This window comes from Phyllobates terribilis, unplaced genomic scaffold (assembly GCF_046119375.1).
Source record: "Phyllobates terribilis strain yellow unplaced genomic scaffold, ASM4611937v1 Scaffold_2__4_contigs__length_985480577, whole genome shotgun sequence".
NCBI lineage: Eukaryota > Metazoa > Chordata > Amphibia > Anura > Dendrobatidae > Phyllobates > Phyllobates terribilis.
This window is the reverse complement of record NW_027362762.1, coordinates 464,392,818-464,417,453: the sequence shown is the minus strand read 5'-3', so window position 1 is coordinate 464,417,453 and position 24,636 is coordinate 464,392,818. Positions and strand designations below refer to the sequence as shown.

Genomic DNA, 24,636 nt, shown 5'->3' with positions numbered 1-24,636 from the left:
AAAAGTAGGGGGTGGCTATGTGTTGAGCACTACCGCCTTACACTGCATGATATTATGGTAAAGGTAATGATAAAAGTAGGGGGTGGCTATGTGTTGGAACACTACTGCCTTACACTGCATGATATTATGGTAAAGGTAATGATAAAAGTAGGGGGTGGCTATGTGTTGAACACTACCGCCTTACACTGCATGATATTATGGTAAAGGGTAATGATAAAAGTAGGGGGTGGCTATGTGTTGAACACTACCGCCTTACACTGCATGATATTATGGTAAAGGTAATGATAAAAGTAGGGGTGGCTATGTGTTGAACACTACCTCCTTACACTGCATGATATTATGGTAAAGGTAATGATAAAAGTAGGGGGTGGCTATGTGTTGGAACACTACCGCCTTACACTGCATGATATTATGGTTAAGTTAATGATAAAAGTAGGGGGTGGCTATGTGCTGAACACTACCTCCTTACACTGTATGATATTATGGTAAAGGTAATGATAAAAGTAGGGGGTGGCTATGTGTTGAACACTACCTCCTTACACTGCATGATATTATGGTAAAGGTAATGATAAAAGTAGGGGGTGGCTATGTGTTGGAACACTACCGCCTTATACTGCATGTTATTATGGTAAAGGTAATGATAAAAGTAGGGGGTGGCTATGTGTTGGAACACTACCACCTTACACTGCATGATATTATGGTAAAGGTAATGATAAAAGTAGGGGGTGGCTATGTGTTGAACACTACCGCCTTACACTGCATGATATTATGGTAAAGGTAATGATAAAAGTAGGGGGTGGCTATGTGTTGAACACTACCGCCTTACACTGCATGATATTATGGTAAAGGTAATGATAAAAGTAGGGGGTGGCTATGTGTTGAACACTACCGCCTTACACTGCATGATATTATGGTAAAGGTAATGATAAAAGTAAGTGGTGGCTATGTGTTGAACACTACCGCCTTACACTGCATGATATTATGGTAAAGGTAATGATAAAAGTAAGTGGTGGCTATGTGTTGAACAATATCTCCTTACACTGCATGATATTATGGTAAAGGTAATGATAAAAGTAGGGGGTGGCTATGTGTTGAACACTACCGCCTTACACTGCATGATATTATGGTAAAGGTAATGATAAAAGTAGGGGGTGGCTATGTGTTGGAACACTACTGCCTTACACTGCATGATATTATGGTAAAGGTAATGATAAAAGTAGGGGGTGGCTATGTGTTGAACACTACCGCCTTACACTGCATGATATTATGGTAAAGGGTAATGATAAAAGTAGGGGGTGGCTATGTGTTGAACACTACCGCCTTACACTGCATGATATTATGGTAAAGGTAATGATAAAAGTAGGGGGTGGCTATGTGTTGAACACTACCTCCTTACACTGCATGATATTATGGTAAAGGTAATGATAAAAGTAGGGGGTGGCTATGTGTTGAACACTACCTCCTTACACTGCATGATATTATGGTAAAGGTAATGATAAAAGTAGGGGGTGGCTATGTGTTGGAACACTACCGCCTTACACTGCATGATATTATGGTTAAGTTAATGATAAAAGTAGGGGGTGGCTATGTGCTGAACACTATCTCCTTACACTGTATGATATTATGGTAAAGGTAATGATAAAAGTAGGGGGTGGCTATGTGTTGAACACTACCTCCTTACACTGCATGATATTATGGTAAAGGTAATGATAAAAGTAGGGGGTGGCTATGTGTTGGAACACTACCGCCTTATACTGCATGTTATTATGGTAAAGGTAATGATAAAAGTAGGGGGTGGCTATGTGTTGGAACACTACCACCTTACACTGCATGATATTATGGTAAAGGTAATGATAAAAGTAGGGGGTGGCTATGTGTTGAACACTACCTCCTTACACTGCATGATATTATGGTAAAGGTAATGATAAAAGTAGGGGGTGGCTATGTGTTGAACACTACCGCCTTACACTGCATGATATTATGGTAAAGGTAATGATAAAAGTAGGGGGTGGCTATGTGTTGAACACTACCGCCTTACACTGCATGATATTATGGTAAAGGTAATGATAAAAGTAGGGGGTGGCTATGTGTTGAACACTACCGCCTTACACTGCATGATATTATGGTAAAGGTAATGATAAAAGTAAGTGGTGGCTATGTGTTGAGCAATATCTCCTTACACTGCATGATATTATGGTAAAGGTAATGATAAAAGTAGTGGGTGGCTATGTGTTGAACACTACCGCCTTACACTGCATGATATTATGGTAAAGGTAATGATAAAAGTAGGGGGTGGCTATTTGTTGAACACTACGGCCTTACACTGCATGATATTATGGTATAGGTAATGATAAAAGTAGGGGGTGGCTATGTGTTGAACACTACCTCCTTACACTGCATGATATTATGGTAAAGGTAATGATAAAAGTAGGGGGTGGCTATGTGTTGAACACTACCGCCTTACACTGCATGATATTATGGTAAAGGTAATGATAAAAGTAGGGGGTGGCTATGTGTTGAACAATATCTCCTTACACTGCATGATATTATGGTAAAGGTAATGATAAAAGTAGTGGGTGGCTATGTGTTGAACACTACCGCCTTACACTGCATGATATTATGGTAAAGGTAATGATAAAAGTAGGGGGTGGCTACGTGTTGAACACTACGGCCTTACACTGCATGATATTATGGTATAGGTAATGATAAAAGTAGGGGGTGGCTATGTGTTGAACACTACGGCCTTACACTGCATGATATTATGGTATAGGTAATGATAAAAGTAGGGGGTGGCTATGTGTTGAACAATATCTCCTTACACTGCATGATATTATGGTAAAGGTAATGATAAAAGTAGTGGGTGGCTATGTGTTGAACACTACCGCCTTACACTGCATGATATTATGGTAAAGGTAATGATAAAAGTAGGGGGTGGCTACGTGTTGAACACTACGGCCTTACACTGCATGATATTATGGTATAGGTAATGATAAAAGTAGGGGGTGGCTATGTGTTGAACAATATCTCCTTACACTGCATGATATTATGGTAAAGGTAATGATAAAAGTAGGGGGTGGCTATGTGTTGAACACTACCGCCTTACACTGCATGATATTATGGTAAAGGTAATGATAAAAGTAAGTGGTGGCTATGTGTTGAGCAATATCTCCTTACACTGCATGATATTATGGTAAAGGTAATGATAAAAGTAGTGGGTGGCTATGTGTTGAACACTACCGCCTTACACTGCATGATATTATGGTAAAGGTAATGATAAAAGTAGGGGGTGGCTATTTGTTGAACACTACGGCCTTACACTGCATGATATTATGGTATAGGTAATGATAAAAGTAGGGGGTGGCTATGTGTTGAACACTACCTCCTTACACTGCATGATATTATGGTAAAGGTAATGATAAAAGTAGGGGGTGGCTATGTGTTGAACACTACCGCCTTACACTGCATGATATTATGGTAAAGGTAATGATAAAAGTAGGGGGTGGCTATGTGTTGAACAATATCTCCTTACACTGCATGATATTATGGTAAAGGTAATGATAAAAGTAGTGGGTGGCTATGTGTTGAACACTACCGCCTTACACTGCATGATATTATGGTAAAGGTAATGATAAAAGTAGGGGGTGGCTACGTGTTGAACACTACGGCCTTACACTGCATGATATTATGGTATAGGTAATGATAAAAGTAGGGGGTGGCTATGTGTTGAACACTACGGCCTTACACTGCATGATATTATGGTATAGGTAATGATAAAAGTAGGGGGTGGCTATGTGTTGAACAATATCTCCTTACACTGCATGATATTATGGTAAAGGTAATGATAAAAGTAGGGGGTGGCTATGTGTTGAACACTACCGCCTTACACTGCATGATATTATGGTAAAGGTAATGATAAAAGTAGGGGGTGGCTACGTGTTGAACACTACGGCCTTACACTGCATGATATTATGGTATAGGTAATGATAAAAGTAGGGGGTGGCTATGTGTTGAACACTACGGCCTTACACTGCATGATATTATGGTATAGGTAATGATAAAAGTAGGGGGTGGCTATGTGTTGAACACTACCGCCTTACACTGCATGATATTATGGTAAAGGTAATGATAAAAGTAGCGGGTGGCTATGTGTTGAACACTACGGCCTTACACTGCATGATATTATGGTATAGGTAATGATAAAAGTAGGGGGTGGCTATGTGTTGAACACTACCGCCTTACACTGCATGATATTATGGTAAAGGTAATGATAAAAGTAGGGGGTGGCTATGTGTTGAACACTACCACCAAGTGGCAAAGATTTCCTACATGATAATGGATTGAAATAGCCAGTGATCCAATTAGCAACTCCATCACCATCCAAGGTTCAGAGATAACTTTATCACCATTTATTGGAAGGAGTTGGAAGGTGATAAGAATTAGAGTAATTAAGAGTGTTTTAAGGGACCTGATATAAAAGAAGCCATACCTTTTATTACTAATTTTATAGCTTACAAAATAGATATATTAACATGCATTAAAACCGATTTATAAAGCTTTATGCCGTCAGCTACAGTCTCATTACACTTATGGTGAGTAGCAAACACTGAATAATGTCAGATTCTGAAAACACCTTAAACTTCTTTAAAAATCTGTCACTAAAATGGTAAGCTTACAACCATGGGCATCTAGAAAATACCCTTAAAGGTTGGCACTACAAACACCCAGTAAGCAGCTATCAAATATCTAAATGATAGGGGGTATAGTGAAGTAGTAGAGAGGACTATGGAGCGACTGGTATTGTGGGGGAGTGCTGGTACATGCTACATCTGCTAAACAAGCAGAACTATTACAGCTAGATAAAGGAGCGGGTGCACTTACTTTAAGTGTTATACTATTATGAGACATTTTTCAGATTTCTCTAGTTTATTCAGCACTTCTTTCAAAGAAAAATGATTAGATAATACTCCCCGCACATCAATTTGCCTACGGATTAAAAAAATTGCATTGGCAGAAGAAAATTGTAGCCCCAAACCTGCAGTTTGGAAGGATTTTCATTGTGCACATTTAGCAAATACTGCTTTCACCACTGACATCATGCCCGTAGTTGAGAGTTCTCCTAAACTGTAACTTATGCCCTTTACCATACAGTGCAGATACACACCAACATCATAGACAGACGCTAACATTAGGAGGATACAAAAATTACCCTTACTCAACACACACATTGCAAAATAGACCCATAACGTAACATATGGAGGAATATGCCCGAACATACAGAGCAGGATCAAAATGCAGGTTGTGATGCTTCATTGGAAAACAGAGAAGTTCACTCACCCGGCTCTCTGCTTTTTGGACTTGTCTGATATACCGTCCCGAGACATTAGTTTGTTGAAGACAATTATGCCGATCAGCATATTCACCTATGAGACAGAATACGAATATCTATAAAGAACAGATCTATGAAATGTACCTTTGTGGGAGGTACAGGGGTCTGACTGGTCTGTATGCTGGCGAACACAGACAGAAGGGCCCCTGTGCAAGAATAATATATGGGTCCTTTGCAGTCCAATCGCCCATCATAATACACAATTCCATTTGCTTTGGAGATGGGAATGGGGCCCCTTATTTCTTGGGCCCCTATGCGGCTCCACAGAATGCACCAGTAGTATGTCAGCCCCTGGGTCTGTACTGCTCATAACAAGTGACAGTGACTTTCCTCGTTCAGTAATTTCTGGGCTTCAGGTATAAGCATGCTACACATTGTAGAATCGTACCTCTAATCTCTAAAAGTAGCACTCTCAGCTACATTTTTATTTCCTAATCCTTTCTAAATATTTGTAGTGTGTAGTGCATTAAAATACTTACCGATCTCTGTCTTCTCCATTTTGCAGCACCGATCTGATCCTCTTCTGGACCATGTGAACTCAAATCAGAGTAGCCGGCTCACACAACGGTGTATGTGTAAAACGGAAGTTCCTTCCTCAATGTAAGTCTGTGGATCCCTTTTCCAAGTCTCATAGAATTACATTGGGAAAACAGCTAACGCTTCATACAGCCATCCTGTGTGAGCCGGCAAAGCTGAAGAGCAGTCAAGTGGTCCCTTAGAGTTCCAGAGTTGTGTTGGAAACCGGAGAAGACAGCAATCAGGAAGTATTTTAATGCACTTGCACTACACATACATTTAGAAGGGATTACTGAATAAAAATTTAGCTGGGAGTGCTTCTTTAAGGTGACAGTTTTAAAGAACTGTCATTGGCTTTGTTAGGTGACTATGACTTGTAATCATTTACAGTGGATGAAACTTTTGAGCTCTTGCTAAGGCTTATGTGAATGTGATTACTTTGGCTGACACGTATGAAACATCATAATTCGTACATAATTGGAAAATCACAATCATGGTTAATTAATTCACCAATACATGAAAATTGACTAAATGAAAACGAGCTGAAAATGTACCTTACTTTACCTCCAACCTGGAGCCTAAATTTCACCTCATACAGAATATTGTTAGTCATCAGACATGTAAGATGTCCCTGTGTGCTGTGAAGCCCAGATTAAGGACAAGGACACAGGTGCTTCTAAAGGTTAACCTTCAAGCGGAGGACCTAGCGGCATCTAAAGAGTCAATCTACGGACATTGCTACTTGCAATGGTTAATATGCTAAAGGAATCAGCTACCTGTAAAGGGTTAATCTGAATCTCTCACTACATACTGCACACAGATATGTACTGGAGGCTGTGACAGGACTTTCTTCTGTTGCTGTTTTCAGCCTCCTCCTCCTTCTGCTGCTCCATAATACACAGGAATCCATCTAGTATTTCCTATTTATAACACAATTCAGCATGAAGTAGAAGACAGCAGCAACACAGCTTATCTTCTCTGTGTTTCCATGCTCAAGACTCTCAGTCTCCCCTACACAGTGGCATCTCGCAGTCCAGATTTATGAAGTTTCACAGAGCTGTCAAAATATTGAGACCATGAGACTTCAGCCTTCCTTTCATAAAGGGCTTGAGCTTCTATCCCCAAGTCAGACAGCATTTTCTTTTAGCTTTCCTAATTACATATATTTGCGGAAACTAAAATATTTTGATCTCCTTTTATTTTGGTCTTCCTTTCCTAGAAGTGAAAGGTCCTCTGTAAGGACTACTTTTTGTTCCATTCCTTAATTGATCTTGTAATCATGTTGTGCTGAGAACATAAGTTTATTTAAGATAATTGCAAAAATATGTGTAGGTGTAGCCCTTGGCAAACAGATCATTTACTCATTTCATCACATGTGTCTAGCCAGTGTAGAAACATGCCTTATTGACAAGGAAGATGGTAGAACACTGTTATTCATTTATTCTTGTATTTTCAAGAGGAGTAACATATTAGAAACACACCGCACACCTAAAAAAAGGTGATCAAACATTGTAATTTCATAGGGAATGAAAGCATTCCATAGACATGTCAGGAGAGGTGACAGGTCCTTTTAAGGAATAAAAACCGAGCCCTGATTAGATGCTACAGTGATCAAAGGCAGTTTTGAGAAATAATGGTCACTGTAGTCTAAATTTAAAAACTTACATAAACTGATGCAGCAAAGTAACCAGAAACATGTTCAGTGTATATATGCCTATGGTAACAAACTGTATTATGCAATAGGTAGAGTTACCCCTATATTATTTATGGTACAACTATAGAATTATATCAAAAAGATTCTGCTTACCAGAACAATAACCGCTGCTGGTCCCACAAAGGCATACAATAGCCCCCCTTCCAAAGACAGCCAGCAGCTGTAAGTCACAGAAACAAAACATTGACAGTAATAAAGAGGCAATATTGACATTTTAAGAGGTTGTCCACTACTTTTACATTGATGGCCTATCGTTAGGATAGGCGTTTAATGTCTGATTGGCCGAGGTCCAACACTTGGCACCCCCTGCTAATCAGGTGTTATTGGCGCCGGCAGTGGCTTACTTGCCGAGCTTGGCCGTCTACTTGTAGTGGCTGCCGTGGGGTACTGCACATCCGCATCCTATTGAAATCATTCGGAGATGGAACCCCGCGGCAGCCACTACAAGTAGATGGCCAAGCTCGACAATTAAGTATTCCGGCCTGCGGTTGCCGCCGATAAAAGCAGATCAATGGGATGCCGGGTGTCAGACCCCGACCAATCAGACATTGATGGTCTATCCTAAGGATAATCAATAAAGTAAAATCCCGGCACTCACATATGTTTTTAATGCTTCCTTTAATGAACAACCATGAGGTTGTACATTAAAGTAAGTATTGAAAACATATGTGAGTGCCGGGATTTTCCTTTATTCATGAACCTTGGCTTTTCCACGTGCACCACTCTTCTTGGAACGGAGTGCCGACCATCTTTACCTGTTTTGTATCCTAAGGATAGGCCAATGTAAAAATAGCGAACAACCTCTTTAAAACTATTTAGTCATTTACTCTGTATTATCATATTCTGTAGGAAGAAGATTAGAAATTAAATACAAATTGGAAGGAAATTTTCATGTTGGTATAAGGATCATCACCATGCTGTGTAGTGCAGGAATGTAGCGCATGTGATTCCAACTAGACATTATTATTAAAGTAATTTGAAAATAATTTTAAACTATGAAGACACAACAATTACTACCTACAAAGAAGATTAGACATCAAGAATTGACTCACTAGTGGGGGGTCCCATATCCTTTAGTTCTGGTAAAGCCAACAGAAACTGCAACCACAAGAGCTGGTAACCCTGAGGAAAGGAACACACAATAAATATCAATGTAATAAATCAAACCTATTTCACAGTTACATATGTAGTGATCCAGACAGAAAAAAATGTTATAAAAGCATACTTTCTTCTGGTTACTCTCCATTACTGTTGTGATCAACATCATTCGTGTTAGTACAACTGTCAATCACATTGCCAATGACAGGTAATAAGAATAACATTGAATATTTCATGACAATGGCTCCTGCATTAATGGTATGACTGATTGGTAAACCATCAAAGTATGGACTCCACAAAGAGATGATGTTCTGTGGTCTCTGGCACCAAGACATTAGCAGAAAGTTCTTTAAATCTGTACTTGTTTTTCCAGCAAGAACCACAGAGGCTTCATCAAATTGAGATCTGGGAGGCAAAGTTGAAACCTTGATCTCTTTGTCATGTTCCTCAAACTATTTCTAAAAATCTTGTGGCAGGGTGCATTATCTTCTAAAAGAGGCCACTGCCACCAATTCTGATGAAGAAATGCACTTAGCTTGCAATAAAGTAACATCATGGCATGGCTCAAGGTTTCCAAGCATGATGTTGTCCAGATAGATCTCTATTTGGTCCCTTTTATCATTATACCTGACAATGGCTTAATTGTAAAAGCCGAAACGCGATGTATCAAGCAATAAATGTGATTGTGGAATCAAGCATTGAAAAAATTGTTGGTCCGGATACATTTCCTTAAGCCACGTTGTGCCGCCAGCAAGAACTTCTCTGTGTTGTTTGATTGTCCAGATCATGACACGGTCTTCCCCAGCTTATCTCTATGTGGAACCTTTTATTATTATACCTGACAAAGCCTTAACTGTAAAAGCCGAAACATGATGTATCAAGCAATAAATGTGATCGTGGAATCAAACATTGGAATACACATTGCTCCGGAAATATTTTATTAATCTATGGATCGTCGCCAGCGTCAATTTCCTTGTAGTATTTGATTGTCCAGATCATGACACTGTCTTCACCGGCTTACCTTTTCCCAAAGTGCTTCTTGGTGCCATCTTTTCTCCAATGATGCACACACACAAGGACGGTCCACATAATGTAAAGAAAAACAGGCCATATTGTACCAAATTAACACTTTCCACACTTAAAAATGAATGTGGGCTTGGCCATGACCCGGCTCTCGGTTTGCCAGTTGTCCTTTAGGTATGTACTAAAATCAACATATAGGAACATTTCACAAGACCTTTAGCTTTGGGGATGTTCAGACACATTCCTCTGGTTATCACCATCTGGCCTTTATCAAACTTACATTTGCTCATGCTTTCAACATGTCACCTCAATATCGGTTACTTGCTGCCAATCCTATGACAGGTGCCATTGTGATGAAACATACAAGGTCATTCACTTCATCTGGCAATCGTTTCAATGTTATGCCCTGTCAATGGCTATATTTGGAATTCTCACAACTTTTCGTTGAATTACCACATTTTTAATGTCCTTGTGCAGGAAGTGCTCCATTCATGTCACAAATATATTATGGGTTAAAAAGGAAGCGACGGTTTTTGCACCGGATTCATAAAACGGATTTTGCCAGAATTAAGCCAATAAACTGTTGAAAATCTTTGTGCAGCTCGCAATTCTACAAACATTTTTTAACTCTTAGCGTTTTTACACCAGCTAAGCCAATTTTTTAAAAAGTGAGTGGAAAGGGAATATGGTACGGCGCGGCCAAAAAATTCACCATAATTTATGCCGCAAAGGTGGTGCAAAATAGGCAGCTGAAAATGAGTCAGATTCATTAAAGGGAGTCTGCACAGAATGACTGTTCAAACCAAGTACAGGTGCTCGGTTCACAATTGGCCTTGCCAAACATTTAAGTGCACCTTTCCGCCTACTTGTTTTTCTTCTTCCTCAGCCCTCCCCCCCTTTTCTTTGATTAACATATCCAGCTTAATAGAGCTAGAGAAGAGTGGAGATAGATGGAAAATAGTAGGTGAGAAGGTGCAGTTAAATGTTTGGCCACGCCAAGAGTGTAACAAGCGCCTGTACTTGGTTTTAACAGTCATACTGTGCTGACAGAGTCCCTTTAAGAGGCCAATGCCTTATAATGAATTTGGAGCATCTTACTCCAGAGCCACCTTCATCAAGATCTGCATGCAAAATGCCAGTCTTTATGAATTGGGCCAAACTGTGCAAATGTATACATAAGGATGGCATACATTGGAATTTGTCTGCCCATAGACTTCTATTGTAAAAAAACAAAAGATACGGTGGCATAGAGTTTACATAGGTGTACAGTAATGTAGCAAGCTAGTTTATACAGCACGATATTAAGATTGGAGCCTGTCAAGTATATGCCAACGAGACAATGTTTTGGGATATGTTAGAAACCTATGAGAATGTCACTGTATACATTCGCATAGATAGTTTTAGTTTACAAATCTATACATCAGCGGAATAGGTCAGAAATGATTGAACAGAGCATGAGGGAAACAGTCTGTCCATGAAAATGACATAACACAGTATTGTTATGCTGTCGCTGACAAGTTGGTGCCTGTAATATCTGTAATGTTTTGTTACTGTAGGTATAACGTGTGCTTACAATAATAAATGTCATTTCCAAGTCTTATGCAGTACCTCTATATAGCAGCAGCATGCTCATTGCAAGAAACATTCAATTATTGCTGTTTTTGGAGTGAAAATAAAATAAAACAAAATTTAATTCATGTATCTATTATTCTTGTGGGGACCAATGTTTGCCTGGTATCACTGAATCAATCCAAATAAATCCACAATAATCAAAGTCAATAAGTGGTAAAGAAATGTATGTCAAAGAGGAAATCCAGCCAAAAGAGATCATCAATGCAATATGTAATATATATTACAATACCACATATTACAGTATATTTGGTTGGAGATGCCGTTTATAATTAATCTGTCACCATGTCTTTAATGCCTAATCTGATATTAGTATAATGTAGAGACAGAGACCCTGATTCCAGCGCAATGTCACTTACTCAGCTGCTTTCAGAAGTTTTGATAAAATCACTGTTTTATCGGCAGGAGATTATGATTAAAGGACTACTAATTCCTGCTGCCACGTAGTCCTCCATATTCATAAGCTCTGTATAACTCCGCCCCATCACTGATTGGCAGCTTTCTGCCTATGCACAGTGTACACAGAACGCTGCCAATCAGTGGTGTGGCGGGGTTATACAGAGCTCAGCATTCAGAGAAGTGGTAGAACTGCAGCAGATAAAACAGTCAGCTTATCAAAACTGCAGCAAGCAGCCCAGTAAATGATACACTTTTGAAATCTGAGTCTTTGCCCCTACATCATGCTGCTCTCAGTTTGGGTAGTAAAAATCAGGTGACAGGTTCCCTTTAAAGTAAACCGCCATTCAAAATTGAAGTGTATTGTCGCAGGGTTCCAGGATGCAATGATTGGGCTCCTGTATAAGGAAGGAGACATCAAACTAGAGAGCTCCTTAAATTTTGTTGTGCCTGCAGAACTGATAGAGCAGCCAAGGTATCTTCTGGAACTATGTGACTGGTTTGGAGAGATAGTTGATACTGAGAATAGTCACAGTCAAACTTTTAGAGTTGATGGGCCCGAGTCATCATAGCATTTGCACCTTTTTTGTCTAGTTTTTGGTGTTTTTTGATTTGTTTCTAATTCTTCTTTTAATTTTCCACGAGTTCGCCTATTTTTTTATGTTTCTTATTGTGGGTGGTGTTTTGAGTACCCTGATATTTTCATCTGCTTCATCAATTGAAAATTTTTAAAAAGTCAGAAAATTTTGGTGCGAATGTACCCCCTTGGGTGACTACATTTATGGCTGAAATTTTTGCAAAAATAGTAGTTTTTGCTCTAAAAAGTTGCAAAATAGATTAAATATAAAAATGAAGCACATTTTTTACTTTGCACAAAATTCACGAGCCATGTGCGCCATTTTGAAGAATTTGGCATAAACATAGGTCAACGAATATGACAAAGCAAAAAAAAACAAAAAGTGACTTTAAAAGAAATGCAAATAATGAATCGGGCCCTATATATGCTGTCAATAGCTTGTAGTGAAGCCCAATACGGAAATTGTGCTTACCCCATCCCAGGCACAGAAAGCGTTTGCGGACCAGACGTGTCCTCATTTGCCCAATGACAGCCAGGTAGGACTGCCAAGCCTCTGTTAGCACCCAACAAAAAGAGGAAAGAAAGAAAAAGTGCAAGAAAGCCGCGATCAAGGCGCAGACAGCCTGTGGGGAGACAGAAAGAAGAATTTAGTACAGGAGGAGATTTAGTTTATTGGTTCCTGGACTTTTTCTTTTCCTCTATGCTTTTCCACAAAGCAAGCTAAAAGAAGAGCTACAGAATTCTTTTTAATTTAACTTGAGCCCACGGCTACTGCTCAAAATGTCCAAAATGTAATCTTAACATCCATCCATGTGAGACTTAATAGTTTCCTTATTCTTCTACAACCTAAAGTCATCTGTTCATTTGTAGGATATTTACTCCAATATTGTTCCCTTTAACTATAACACTTGGATAACTCCACCTTTAATGCATAATTAGTTTACATTCTCTGCCCAACCGTTCCTATTACATTTTGCTTTAGAAGTATTGCAATTACTTGTTTTGACACAAGAAGGCAATAAAATGTGAATTCAATTGAAAGTGAAAGGCATAATCGCACAAAACTGTTTTTTTTTTACACGATTTCAAGAAAAAAAAAGGATCTGCTCTATTCTTTTCTACAACTTGTGTCTAGTTGCTCGGTCTCATTCATTTGAATGGAGATAAGCTGACATAGCAAACACAAGAGTAGCGCTGAGTGACAAAAAATCATCACATCAGCAGCACTGCAGACAATCAGTAAGCCATCAACTCGGGTAGAGGCACTGACCTCAGTTATTACCTGCTGCCCTGTTGATAAGACTTCAGCGCTGCAGACACTGACAGACATGGGGAGCAGTGATGGAGACTCAGCGCTCATCATTGTCGCCGGGTCTCGCAGAGCGCAGCGGTACTCAGCAGCTCTGATGAGCGTCATAGTCACTACCCGGAGCATGTGAATAGCGGTCACTTTACTGCTATTCACAGACGCCAGAGACAGAATTGGGCAACGTGGACTACATCGGATTTGCGTGGCAACATTTTGGGCAATAAATTGGTGAACGAGGAAGTGTCTTTTGTCTTTATTTCTGTATTTTATGTCTTTCAGGATACCTTTTCTGGAATTCTTTGAATTCATTGGATTACTGTGCACCTGCATAGAAATTTTTTTTTCCAATAAATCAGTGAACGAGGAATAGTGTGGGGGAGTATTTATTCAAATAATGTGTTTGTTTTCTCTGTGTGTTTTTGTATTTTTCATTACCAAGTTAGTAATTGGGGTGTCTGATAGACACCTCTCCATTACTAACCCCAGGGCTTGATGCCAGCTGTGATTTTTGACAAATCAGAGTTGTCATCAACCCCAACTACCATTACCACAATTGCCACTGCACCAAGGTAATCGGGAAGAGCCAGGCAAAGCGCCAGAATTGCAGCATCTCATGTGATGCGCCAATTCTGGGGTAGCTGTGGATTTGTATTTTTAGGCTAGGAATAACCATGGACCTTACCAGCCTGATAATATAAGCCTGCAGATGCCTGCTTTACCTTGGCTGATTATCAGAAATAGGGGGGAACCCACGTAATTTTTTTAAACTATTCATTTATTTGGTTAAACAAAGCTAAAACCACCCGTGTAAACACACTTACAATGCATGTGCTTTTTTTAACCTGCAGATTAACTGCATCTAATTCAAATCTATGGGAAAATTCCGCTCAGAAGATTGAGCGTTCCCGCAAGAGAAATTGACATGCTGCGGCTCGGAAACCCTCACTGCAGGTGATTTTACGCAGCGTAAAAAAGAAGCACAGTGGGCATGGGATTTCTATTAACCCCATCCACTGTTCTTGTACTGTACAAAGCAGCGTTTTGGATGCAGCGAAAATACGCTGCGTCCAGAACGCTAGTATTACTGATCGTGGGCACACAGCCTTAAGGGGTGTTTTTTTCTCTTTTTAATTTTGCCTTATATACAAGTAATTTTATTGGGAAGAATGTTTTCTATCATTTTTTACAGTAAAATCCATTTTATCTTTGGTTTTGTGTGTTTTATTGTCAGTCTGTAAAAGTTGTGTAATACTAATACCGTTCTTTCCTTTCAATCTCTCCGAGTTTCCCCAAGTTTTGTACCCCATTTATAAAATGAATGTTATTTCTTTGCTGTTATACTTACGGGTATACACTTGTTTTTATGTATGCTTATACTCGTTACTCATCACAACATTCTTAAATAAAGAATTTACAAAAAAAAAGTTGTGTAATACTCTGACAACATTGCTCCCAGCAGCGACCTGGGAGTCAGAGATCCGTCCAGGGGGTCTTCCCCATTCCATTTGAGTGCTGTTTCCACTCATTTCAGAGATTTTCCTGCCCCCCCAGATCTCCTTGGGAGGGACTGCCGGGATAATGCTCGAGTTTCCCATTGACTTCCATTATACTCGTTACTCGAGGAGAGCCCGTCAGAGCGTCCGACCTGCTCGATTCGAGTACCGAGCACTGGAGCATTTTAGTGCTCGATCATCACTACTCATGAGAGTGAAAAGCCCAAACTAGTACTGCGAGTGGCCTTAATGTAATATTCAGAAATATAAAGTCAGAACACACTGGCCTTTACAAGCTAAACTTGTAATAATGATGTCCAGAACAGCCCCATTCATCTTTCTCCTCTTCTATGTGCAACAAAGAAAATACTCTCCTGATGTATCACCTCCCACTCCATTCCCAAATTGATTTCCCTTTCTAGCCCCCAGCATTGCGGATCTAGTGTATAACTGGCAGCATATTACGGAGCGTGTAACTTAATACAAATATTGATTAAAAAGCATAGGAGAAAAGAAAGAAAAGCAAACCCAGCATACAAAGACACGTAGGACCAGTGGGTGCGTAGGAAGGACGCAGTGCAGATGTGCTCTAAGCAGGAATTATTTACATGCTATTTCTGGATACAGCTGACATACTAATGAAATACTAACACCTTTCTGGAGCAGGATGCCATTGTAAAAAGCTGGCATTACCTTCTGCAGGGTGCAAATGGTTGGCGGCTTACTAGGCTATTTTTATTAGCTTTCATTGCATTTACCCATAATCATAGTCAATGAAATGACACAGTCATCATGTATTTTTTTTAAAGTCATATACATTTTCTGTTCATCAAAGCTGACATTCATCAAATAGTCCTCTACTTGCAGCTTTGCCGATAATTGTCAATCAGACTGTCAGTTTTTGAAGTTATTCACGGTAATAGTCTCTTTCCCAGAGGTGTGAGCGGCTTCCAAGGCATTTTCCTTTAAAGAGAATCTGTCAGCAGGTTTTTGCTACCTCATCTGAGAGCCGCATAATGTAGAGAAAGAGACTCTGATTCCAACGATGTATCACTTAGTTTACTGGGTGCAGCAGTTGTGATACAATCAGAGTTTTTAAATGTAGCAATACAGCAGAGCTGAGAAAGCTAACCCCGCCCACACCACAGTTTTCTGTGTACATTGTCTATTGACAGTCAGCTGCTTATCAGATCAGGGGGCGTGGTTGGACCAGGGCTCACATGAGCTGTAGTCCAGGCAGTGATAATCTCCTGCTTATAAAACACTCATTGTATTGAAACAACAGCACACAGCCTAATAAGTGACACATTGCTGAAATCAGTGTCTCAGCCCCTACTTGATGCTTCCCTCAGAACAAATAGCAAAAACCTGCTGACAGATTTTCTTTAATATAAATGTGAAGCTCATCCCACAAGTGCACAGTAGGGTAGAAATCTGATAATTTTGCGAACCAGTCCCTCAAAGACAGTACTCTAGATCCTTTTCTTACCAAATTTTTGTTACATAACTTAGACTATCTTAGGAAGCCACCAACTAAGGATTTGGAAGATGCATGTTTCCCAAACTGCTGACTATAACGTACTTCTCTCTCTTACACATCTGCTTTTGGGGTTTTCATATTTTTTTCTCTATTTTGCCCTTTTCTAAGCTATGCCAACACAATAGGGGTGTATTCACATGAACAATTTGTGCCGTGGTTCCTATCCTATGGCTAAGAACTGTACTGCTGAAACCACACTTTGTTTTATTACGATTTGCCATGGTTTTACACATTTAATCTAAATTCCCACAATGAGTTTTTGGTTAATCTCTGACGCTGCGTTTTACAGTTCCAGCAAAGTGTATGGGATTTATAGAAATCTCCTGCTCACTGTGGGTTTTTCGCAGCGTAAAAAGACTTGTTGTGCGTGTTTAAAATTCGCAATATTATAATTTCTCTTGCTGATTTTCCCCATTGAATTGCATTAGATGCAGAAATTCCACTGGTGAAAAAACGCATGTGCATTTTTTAGTGCATTTCTGCTGCAGGAATCCAATAAAAATGCACTTAATCTGTATCAATAAAGTATTGTAAAAGACAAATATCAGAAAGTATCAAAAACAAAGCAGCTTAATTTAAAACATGACATCAAAAACTGCAGCATCAAAAAACTATAAAAACACATGAAAAAAAAACACTTGAAAATGCAATAAAAAAATGCAAGTAGCCTAATTTATATGATCGCTGGAGGCAGAAAATCTGCAACATTATAAACTCACCAAATACTCATCTTGGGAATGTTGCCTTAATAAGTACTTTTCATGAATATTGGTAATACTGTAATGATACTACCACATGCGTTTTTAATGCTGTGGTTCTTGGCTGCGGCACAACCGATATATGTGAACACACCCTTCAAGACTTTTCTGGGACACCAGAGTATATCTAAGACACTTGAGACAAGGCTGAAAATACTCTAAAGCCATGTATTTTTTCCATGATTTTCCCCAAAAATGCAATAAAAATGTGGTTCCTTTGGAAAATCATAGCAAAAAATGCTTTGAGAACATGACCATACAGTTTTGGTGCAGTTTTTTTAGACAAAGCTAGACAGCATCAGTATGAGTCCTTCATTATCATAGATGATTGATAAAAAAGTTCAAGGAGGGCCTGGATGCCCTCTGTGATGGGACGTTGATCCAGGGAACTAGTCGGATTGCCGCATGTGGAGTCGGGAAGGAATTTTCCCCTAATGTGGGAATTAACACCTGCTCATGGGGGTTTTGATCAACATGTTAGGCTATAGGTTGAACTTGATGGACTTGCGTCTATCTTCAACCTTAAAAACTATGAAATTATTGCTGTTGAAAACATCCCTGGCTTTGGTTAAAAAAAACTGTACCTAAACCTGCATATGTGTTTCTAGCCAACTGGCTGTTGAAAATAGACAATTGGGGATAATATATGATCAATCAGGCATAAAAAGATAATTTTTTTTCAAAAACAAAGAAAGTTGAAACTTTTTCCAAATTATACGACACAAGTCACTGTAGCCATTGCTAATGGCTGCTACAGTTTCGTGTTGGAGGGGAACTGTCTGATGACCACCGATTTTACAACACAGATACAGAACATTTTTTTTAAACCATCATTGAAAAAAAATGATTCAATTTATAAAGCAGTCAGACTCAATTATTTTTTCTTACTTTACTCAGGGCTTGTGATTGTCCCACCAGAATCAGAACGTTAGAAGCAAGAATGGACAAACAAAAATTGAGTAGGATGATTGAGCGCTCAGAACGAATGAATCTAGAATGGAAAGCATAAAAAAATGCATTAAGACTCAGAACGACGCAATCCATCAGAACATTGGAAAAGAGAAATACAAGTATAAGTTTAGTCATATAAAATTCCCACGGCAAACATAGCATAATAAAATGTCTGAGGGCAGGTACAATGAGTTACATTTAACGACAAATGACCAAATGTCTTGCGGTACATAACTTTTCAGCAAAACTAAAATCTACAAAAATTTCTCTTCAATAATTTTACAATTTTTGACCCAAAGCCCATGAATTGTATCAAAGGCTTCATGTGTACTATCTACAACACAGACATGTTCCAAACATATACTTTCTATTCGGCTTCATACACATAGCAGCACATAGAGTATGACACTGTTGTGCTGCAATATATACTTAGACCTCATTCACACATTGGTGTTACACGTACAGTACAGACCAAAAGTTTGGACACACCTTCTCATTTAAAGATTGTTCTGTATTTTCATGACTATGAAAATTGTACATTCACACTGAAGGCATCAAAACTATGAATTAACACATGTGGAATTATATACTTAACAAAAAAGTGTGAAACAACTGAAAATGTGTCTTATATTCTAGGTTCTTCAAAGTAGCCACCTTTTGCTTTGATGACTGCTTTGCACACTCTTGGCATTCTCTTGATGAGCTTCAAGAGGTAGTCACCGGAAATGGTTTTCACTTCACAGGTGTGCCATGTCAGGTTTAATAAGTGGGATTTCTTGCCTTATAAAAGGGGTTGGGACCATCAGTTGTGTTGTGCAGAAGTCAGGTGGATACACAGCTGATAGTCCTACTGAATAGACTGTTAGAATTTGTATTATGGCAAGAAAAAAGCAGCTAAGTAAAGAAAAACGAGTGGCCATCATTACTTTAAGAAAAGAAGGTCAGTCAGTCTGAAAAATTGGGAAAACTTTGAAAGTGCCCCCAAGTGCAGTTGCAAAAACCATCAAGCACTACAAAGAAACTGTCTCACATGAGGACCGCCCCAGGAAAGGAAAACCAAGAGTCACCTCTGCTTCTGAGGATAAGTTTATCCGAGTCACCAGCCTCAGAAATCGCAAGTTAACAGCAGCTCAGATTAGAGACCAGGTCAATGCCACACAGCCTTCTAGCAGCAGACACATCTCTACAACAACTGTTAAGAGGAGACTTTGTGCAGCAGGCCTTCATGGTAAAATAGCTGCTAGGAAACCACTGCTAAGGACAGGCAACAAACAGAAGAGACTTGTTTGGGCTAAAGAACACAAGGAATGGACATTAGACCAGTGGAAATCTGTGCTTTGGTCTGATGAGTCCAAATTTGAGATCTTTGGTTCCAACCACCGTGTCTTTGTGCGACGCAGAAAAGGTGAACGGATGGACTCTACATGCCTGGTTCCCACCATGAAGCATGGAGGAGGAGGTGTGATGGTGTGGGGGTGCATTGCTGGTGACACTGCTGGGGATTTATTCAAAATTGAAGGCATACTGAACCAGCATGGCTACCACAGCATCTTGCAGCTGCATGCTATGCCATCCGGTTTGCGTTTAGTTGGACCATCATTTATTTTTCAACAGGACAATGACCCCAAACACACCTCCAGGCTGTGTAAGGGCTATTTGACCAAGACGGAGAGTGATGGGGTGCTACGCCAGATGACCTGGCCTCCACAGTCACCAGACCTGAACCCAATCGAGATGGTTTGGGGTGAGCTGGACCGCAGAGTGAAGGCAAAAGGGCCAACAAGTGCTAAGCATCTCTGGGAACTCCTTCAAGATTGTTGGAAGACCATTTCCAGTGAATACCTCTTGAAGCTCATCAAGAGAATGTCAAGAGTGTGCAAAGCAGTCATCAAAGCAAAAGGTGGCTACTTTTAAGAACCTAGAATATAAGACATATTTTCAGTTGTTTCACACTTTTTTGTTAGGTATATAATTCCACATGTGTTAATTCATAGTTTTGATGCCTTCAGTGTGAATGTACAATTTTCATAGTCATGAAAATACAGAAAAATCTTTAAATGAGAATGTGTGTCCAAACTTTTGGTCTGTACTGTACGTGTTATATCTGTTTTATTTCACGGATAGAACATGTACCCTTTGTAATCTATGGTGCTATTCACATGTCTGTGTTTTTTCACAGACCATTTGTCCGTACAAAACTCATGGAGAAATGTCCGGTATCACAGATAAAAAGTGCCAATACAAGTCTATGGGTCCATGAACGACACAAGTAGCACACGGATGGCATCAGTGTGTCATCAGTGTGCTGTATGTATTTAACATTGAAAAAGATAAAAGCTTTGTCATTTATTGATTTATTTATCCATCCATGAAAAACACTGATGGTAAAGACGGACACACGGACCAAACACTGATGACACACTGATGGTAAAGATGGAAACACGGACCGTACACTGATGACACACTGATGGTAAAGACGGGCACACGGACCAAACACTGATGACACACTGATGGTAAAGATGGACACACGGACCGTACACTGATGACACACTGATGGTAAAGATGGACACACAGACTGTACGCTGATGACACACTGATGGTAAAGACGGGCACACGGACCAAACACTGATGACACACTGATGGTAAAGACAGACACACGGACTGTACACTGATGTCACACTGATGGCAAAGATGGACACACGGACCGTACACTGATGACACACTGATGGTAAAGACGGGCACACGGACCAAACACTGATGACACACTGATGGTAAAGATGGACACACGGACCGTACACTGATGACACACTGATGGTAAAGATGGACACACGGACTGTACACTGATGACACACTGATGGTAAAGACAGACACACGGACTGTACACTTATGACACACTGATGGTAAAGATGGACACACGGACTGTACACTGATGACACACTGATGGTAAAGACGGACACACGGACTGTACACTGATGACACACTGATGGTAAAGATGGACACACGGACTGCACACTGATGACACACAGATGATAAAGACGGACACACGGACTGTACACTGATGTCACACTGATGGTAAAGACGGACACACAGACCGTACACTGATGACACACTGATGGTAAAGATGGACACACGGACCGTACACTGATGACACACTGATGGTAAAGACGGACACACGGACTGTACACTGATGTCACACTGATGGTAAAGACGGACACACGGACTGTACACTGATGTCACACTGATGGTAAAGACAGACACACGGACTGTACACTGATGACACACTGATGGTAAAGACAGACACACGGACTGTACACTGATGACACACTGATGGTAAAGACGGACACACAGACTGTACACCGATGACACACTGATGGCAAAGACGGACACACGGACTGTACACTGATGACACACTGATGGTAAAGACAGACACTCGGACTGTACACTGATGACACACTGATGGTAAAGATGGACACACGGACCGTACACTGATGACACACTGATGGTAAAGACGGACACACGGACTGTACACTGATGACACACTGATGGTAAAGATGGACACACGGACTGTACACCGATGACACACTGATGGTAAAGATGGACACACGGACCGTACACCGATGACACACTGATGGTAAAGACGGACTGTACACCGATGACACACTGATGGCAAAGACGGACACACGGACTGTACACTGATGACACACTGATGGTAAAGACGGACACACAGACCGTACACTGATGACACACTGATGGTAAAGACAGACACACGGACCGTACACTGATGACACACTGATGGTAAAGACAGACACACGGACTGTACACTGATGACACACTGATGGTAAAGACGGACACACGGACTGTACACTGATGACACACTGATGGTAAAGACGGACACACGGACTGTACACTGATGTCACACTGATGGTAAAGACGGACACACGGACTGTACACTGATGTCACACTGATGGTAAAGACAGACACACGGACTGTACACTGATGACACACTGATGGTAAAGATGGACACATGGACTGTACACTGATGACACACTGATGGTAAAGACGGACACACGGACTGTACACTGATGACACACTGATGGTAAAGACGGACACACGGACTGCACACTGATGTCACACTGATGGTAAAGACGGACACACGGACTGTACACCGATGACACACTGATGGCAAAGACGGACACACGGACTGTACACTGATGACACACTGATGGTAAAGACAGACACTGGGACTGTACACTGATGTCACACTGATGGTAAAGATGGACACACGGACCGTACACTGATGACACACTGATGGTAAAGATGGACACACGGACCAAACACTGATGACACACTGATGGTAAAGATGGACACACGGACCGTACACTGATGACACAGTGATGGTAAAGATGGACACACGGACTGTACACTGATGACACACTAATGGTAAAGATGGACACACGGACCAAACACTGATGACACACTGATGGTAAAGATAGACACATGGACCACACTGATCCAAATCTCTGATAACACCGGTACCACTTTTTCATGTACGTGTTTAAACACAGACGTGTGAACGAGGCCTAAAGGGGCATTTACACTACAAGATAATCGTAAATGATGGACCCCATTCACTATAATGGGGCTTTGATGATTTTCTGTCACAGTGTCCGTCATTTTATTAGAAAAATATAAAAAAGCATGCTAAGCTATTATTTCTGGTGACTATAGGACAATCTAGGATGATGGAGAAATTTTGGGCAGATGGGTTATCTAGTTGGAACAAGTTATCACCTATCACAAAGGCAGAACAGGACAGGACACTTTATTCACCATTAGATTGGAGTAGCAGAGCGCATTCTCAGCCGCTGCTCCATTTAGACTCCATAGGACTACCAGAGCGCTGTATTCAGCCCCATAGGGAAAGAGTGGAGCTGGTGGTCGAGCATGCGCACTGCAGCTTCATTCTAACAGGTATAAAAGTGCCCCATCCTGGTGATTGGTGGGAGTGCCAGTCACCAAATGCCCAACAATCTAAAAGGTATCACCATTCCTATAGCTAGATCATAACTTGTTCCAACTGAAACTAACACATTAAAAGACACAGAGGTATGACGCCATGGTCGATCATAACATTGTTCTGAGAAGGTCAGCAGCTATTTTGGTTAATAACAATGCCTTGATCTTTACATTTAAGGTAATTTTCTAGCTGTAGGATTATTTTTCTCAATTAACATTTCCCAGAAATTAGTTCATTTTTGATTGAAAATTGTTTGTGCTCAACATTCATGATGCCTTCAACCCAAAACATTTCACTAACTCAAGATGGTAGTCAATATCCATACCCTTGCATTGATATTATATTTTGCTTGTTTGATAGTTGTAGGTATTGTTCACAGGGGCTTTCATTGCTCGAGTGACATATTGACTTCCATTAATGCCAAAAATCCCAAATTTAGCCTTATCAGTTCATAAAACGCAGCACTGCTGCAGAAGGAGTGAAGCATTACTCAGAGTCAGCACCCATTTAAAACACTGGTCTGTTAAAGGGAATCTGTCACTCTGTTTTGTCATCTAATCTGAGAACAGCATCACGTAGAGACAGACTCTAATTCCAGAGGTGCGTCACTGCTTGCTGTAGTTTTGATAAAATCACTGTTTTATCAGCAGGAGATTATCCCTAGAGGACTAGTATACCTGCTGCCATGTAGTCCTCCATATTCATGAGCTCTGCATAACCCTGTCCCCAGCACCGATTGGCAGCTTTCTGCCTGTGCTCTGTGTAGACAGAAAGCTGCCAATCAGTGGTGTGAGAGGGGTATACAGAGCTCAGCTTTCAGAGAACTGCTAGATCTGCAGCAGATAAATCTGTGATTTTATCAAAACTGCAGCAAGCAGCCTAGTAAGTGACATGTCACAGGAATCTAGGTCTCTGCTTCTATATCATGCTGCTCTCAAAAGGGGTCGCAAAAACGTGGTGAAAGAATCCCTTTAATGTAATAAACAAATGAAAATGGTTTTCCGGAGGGAGTTGCTCTTACAAGACTAATAGAAGTGGTCACCAACCAAGCGTTCCTCACCATTACAGGGTATGTGCAAAGGGTTCTCTAAAGTAGAAAACTCAATTAAGTACTGTCTGTCTGAAAGATCCAGTTTTGGTGGTATACCTGGTTTTACAGTAATTTTCCACGCTTGTTTTTTCCTATCATACCAAGTGTTTCAGGTTTTTGTCTCATTGTATGATGAATA

General features: G+C 40.3%; 1 protein-coding gene across 3 annotated transcripts in view; it reads right to left on the bottom strand.

The window, feature by feature from the left end:
* The window catches only part of ADGRB2 (adhesion G protein-coupled receptor B2), a 726,627-nt gene that overhangs the window by 184,620 nt on the left and 517,371 nt on the right, over positions 1–24,636 (bottom strand). For all 3 annotated transcript variants that reach the window (XM_073665712.1, XM_073665713.1, XM_073665714.1), the window contains 5 exons: positions 18,328–18,430; positions 12,812–12,962; positions 8,669–8,738; positions 7,710–7,776; positions 5,335–5,420 (listed from right to left, as the gene is read on the bottom strand). In XM_073665712.1, the coding sequence (XP_073521813.1) occupies positions 5,335–5,420; positions 7,710–7,776; positions 8,669–8,738; positions 12,812–12,962; positions 18,328–18,430 (477 nt within the window). The remainder of the gene's footprint in view (positions 1–5,334; positions 5,421–7,709; positions 7,777–8,668; positions 8,739–12,811; positions 12,963–18,327; positions 18,431–24,636) is intronic.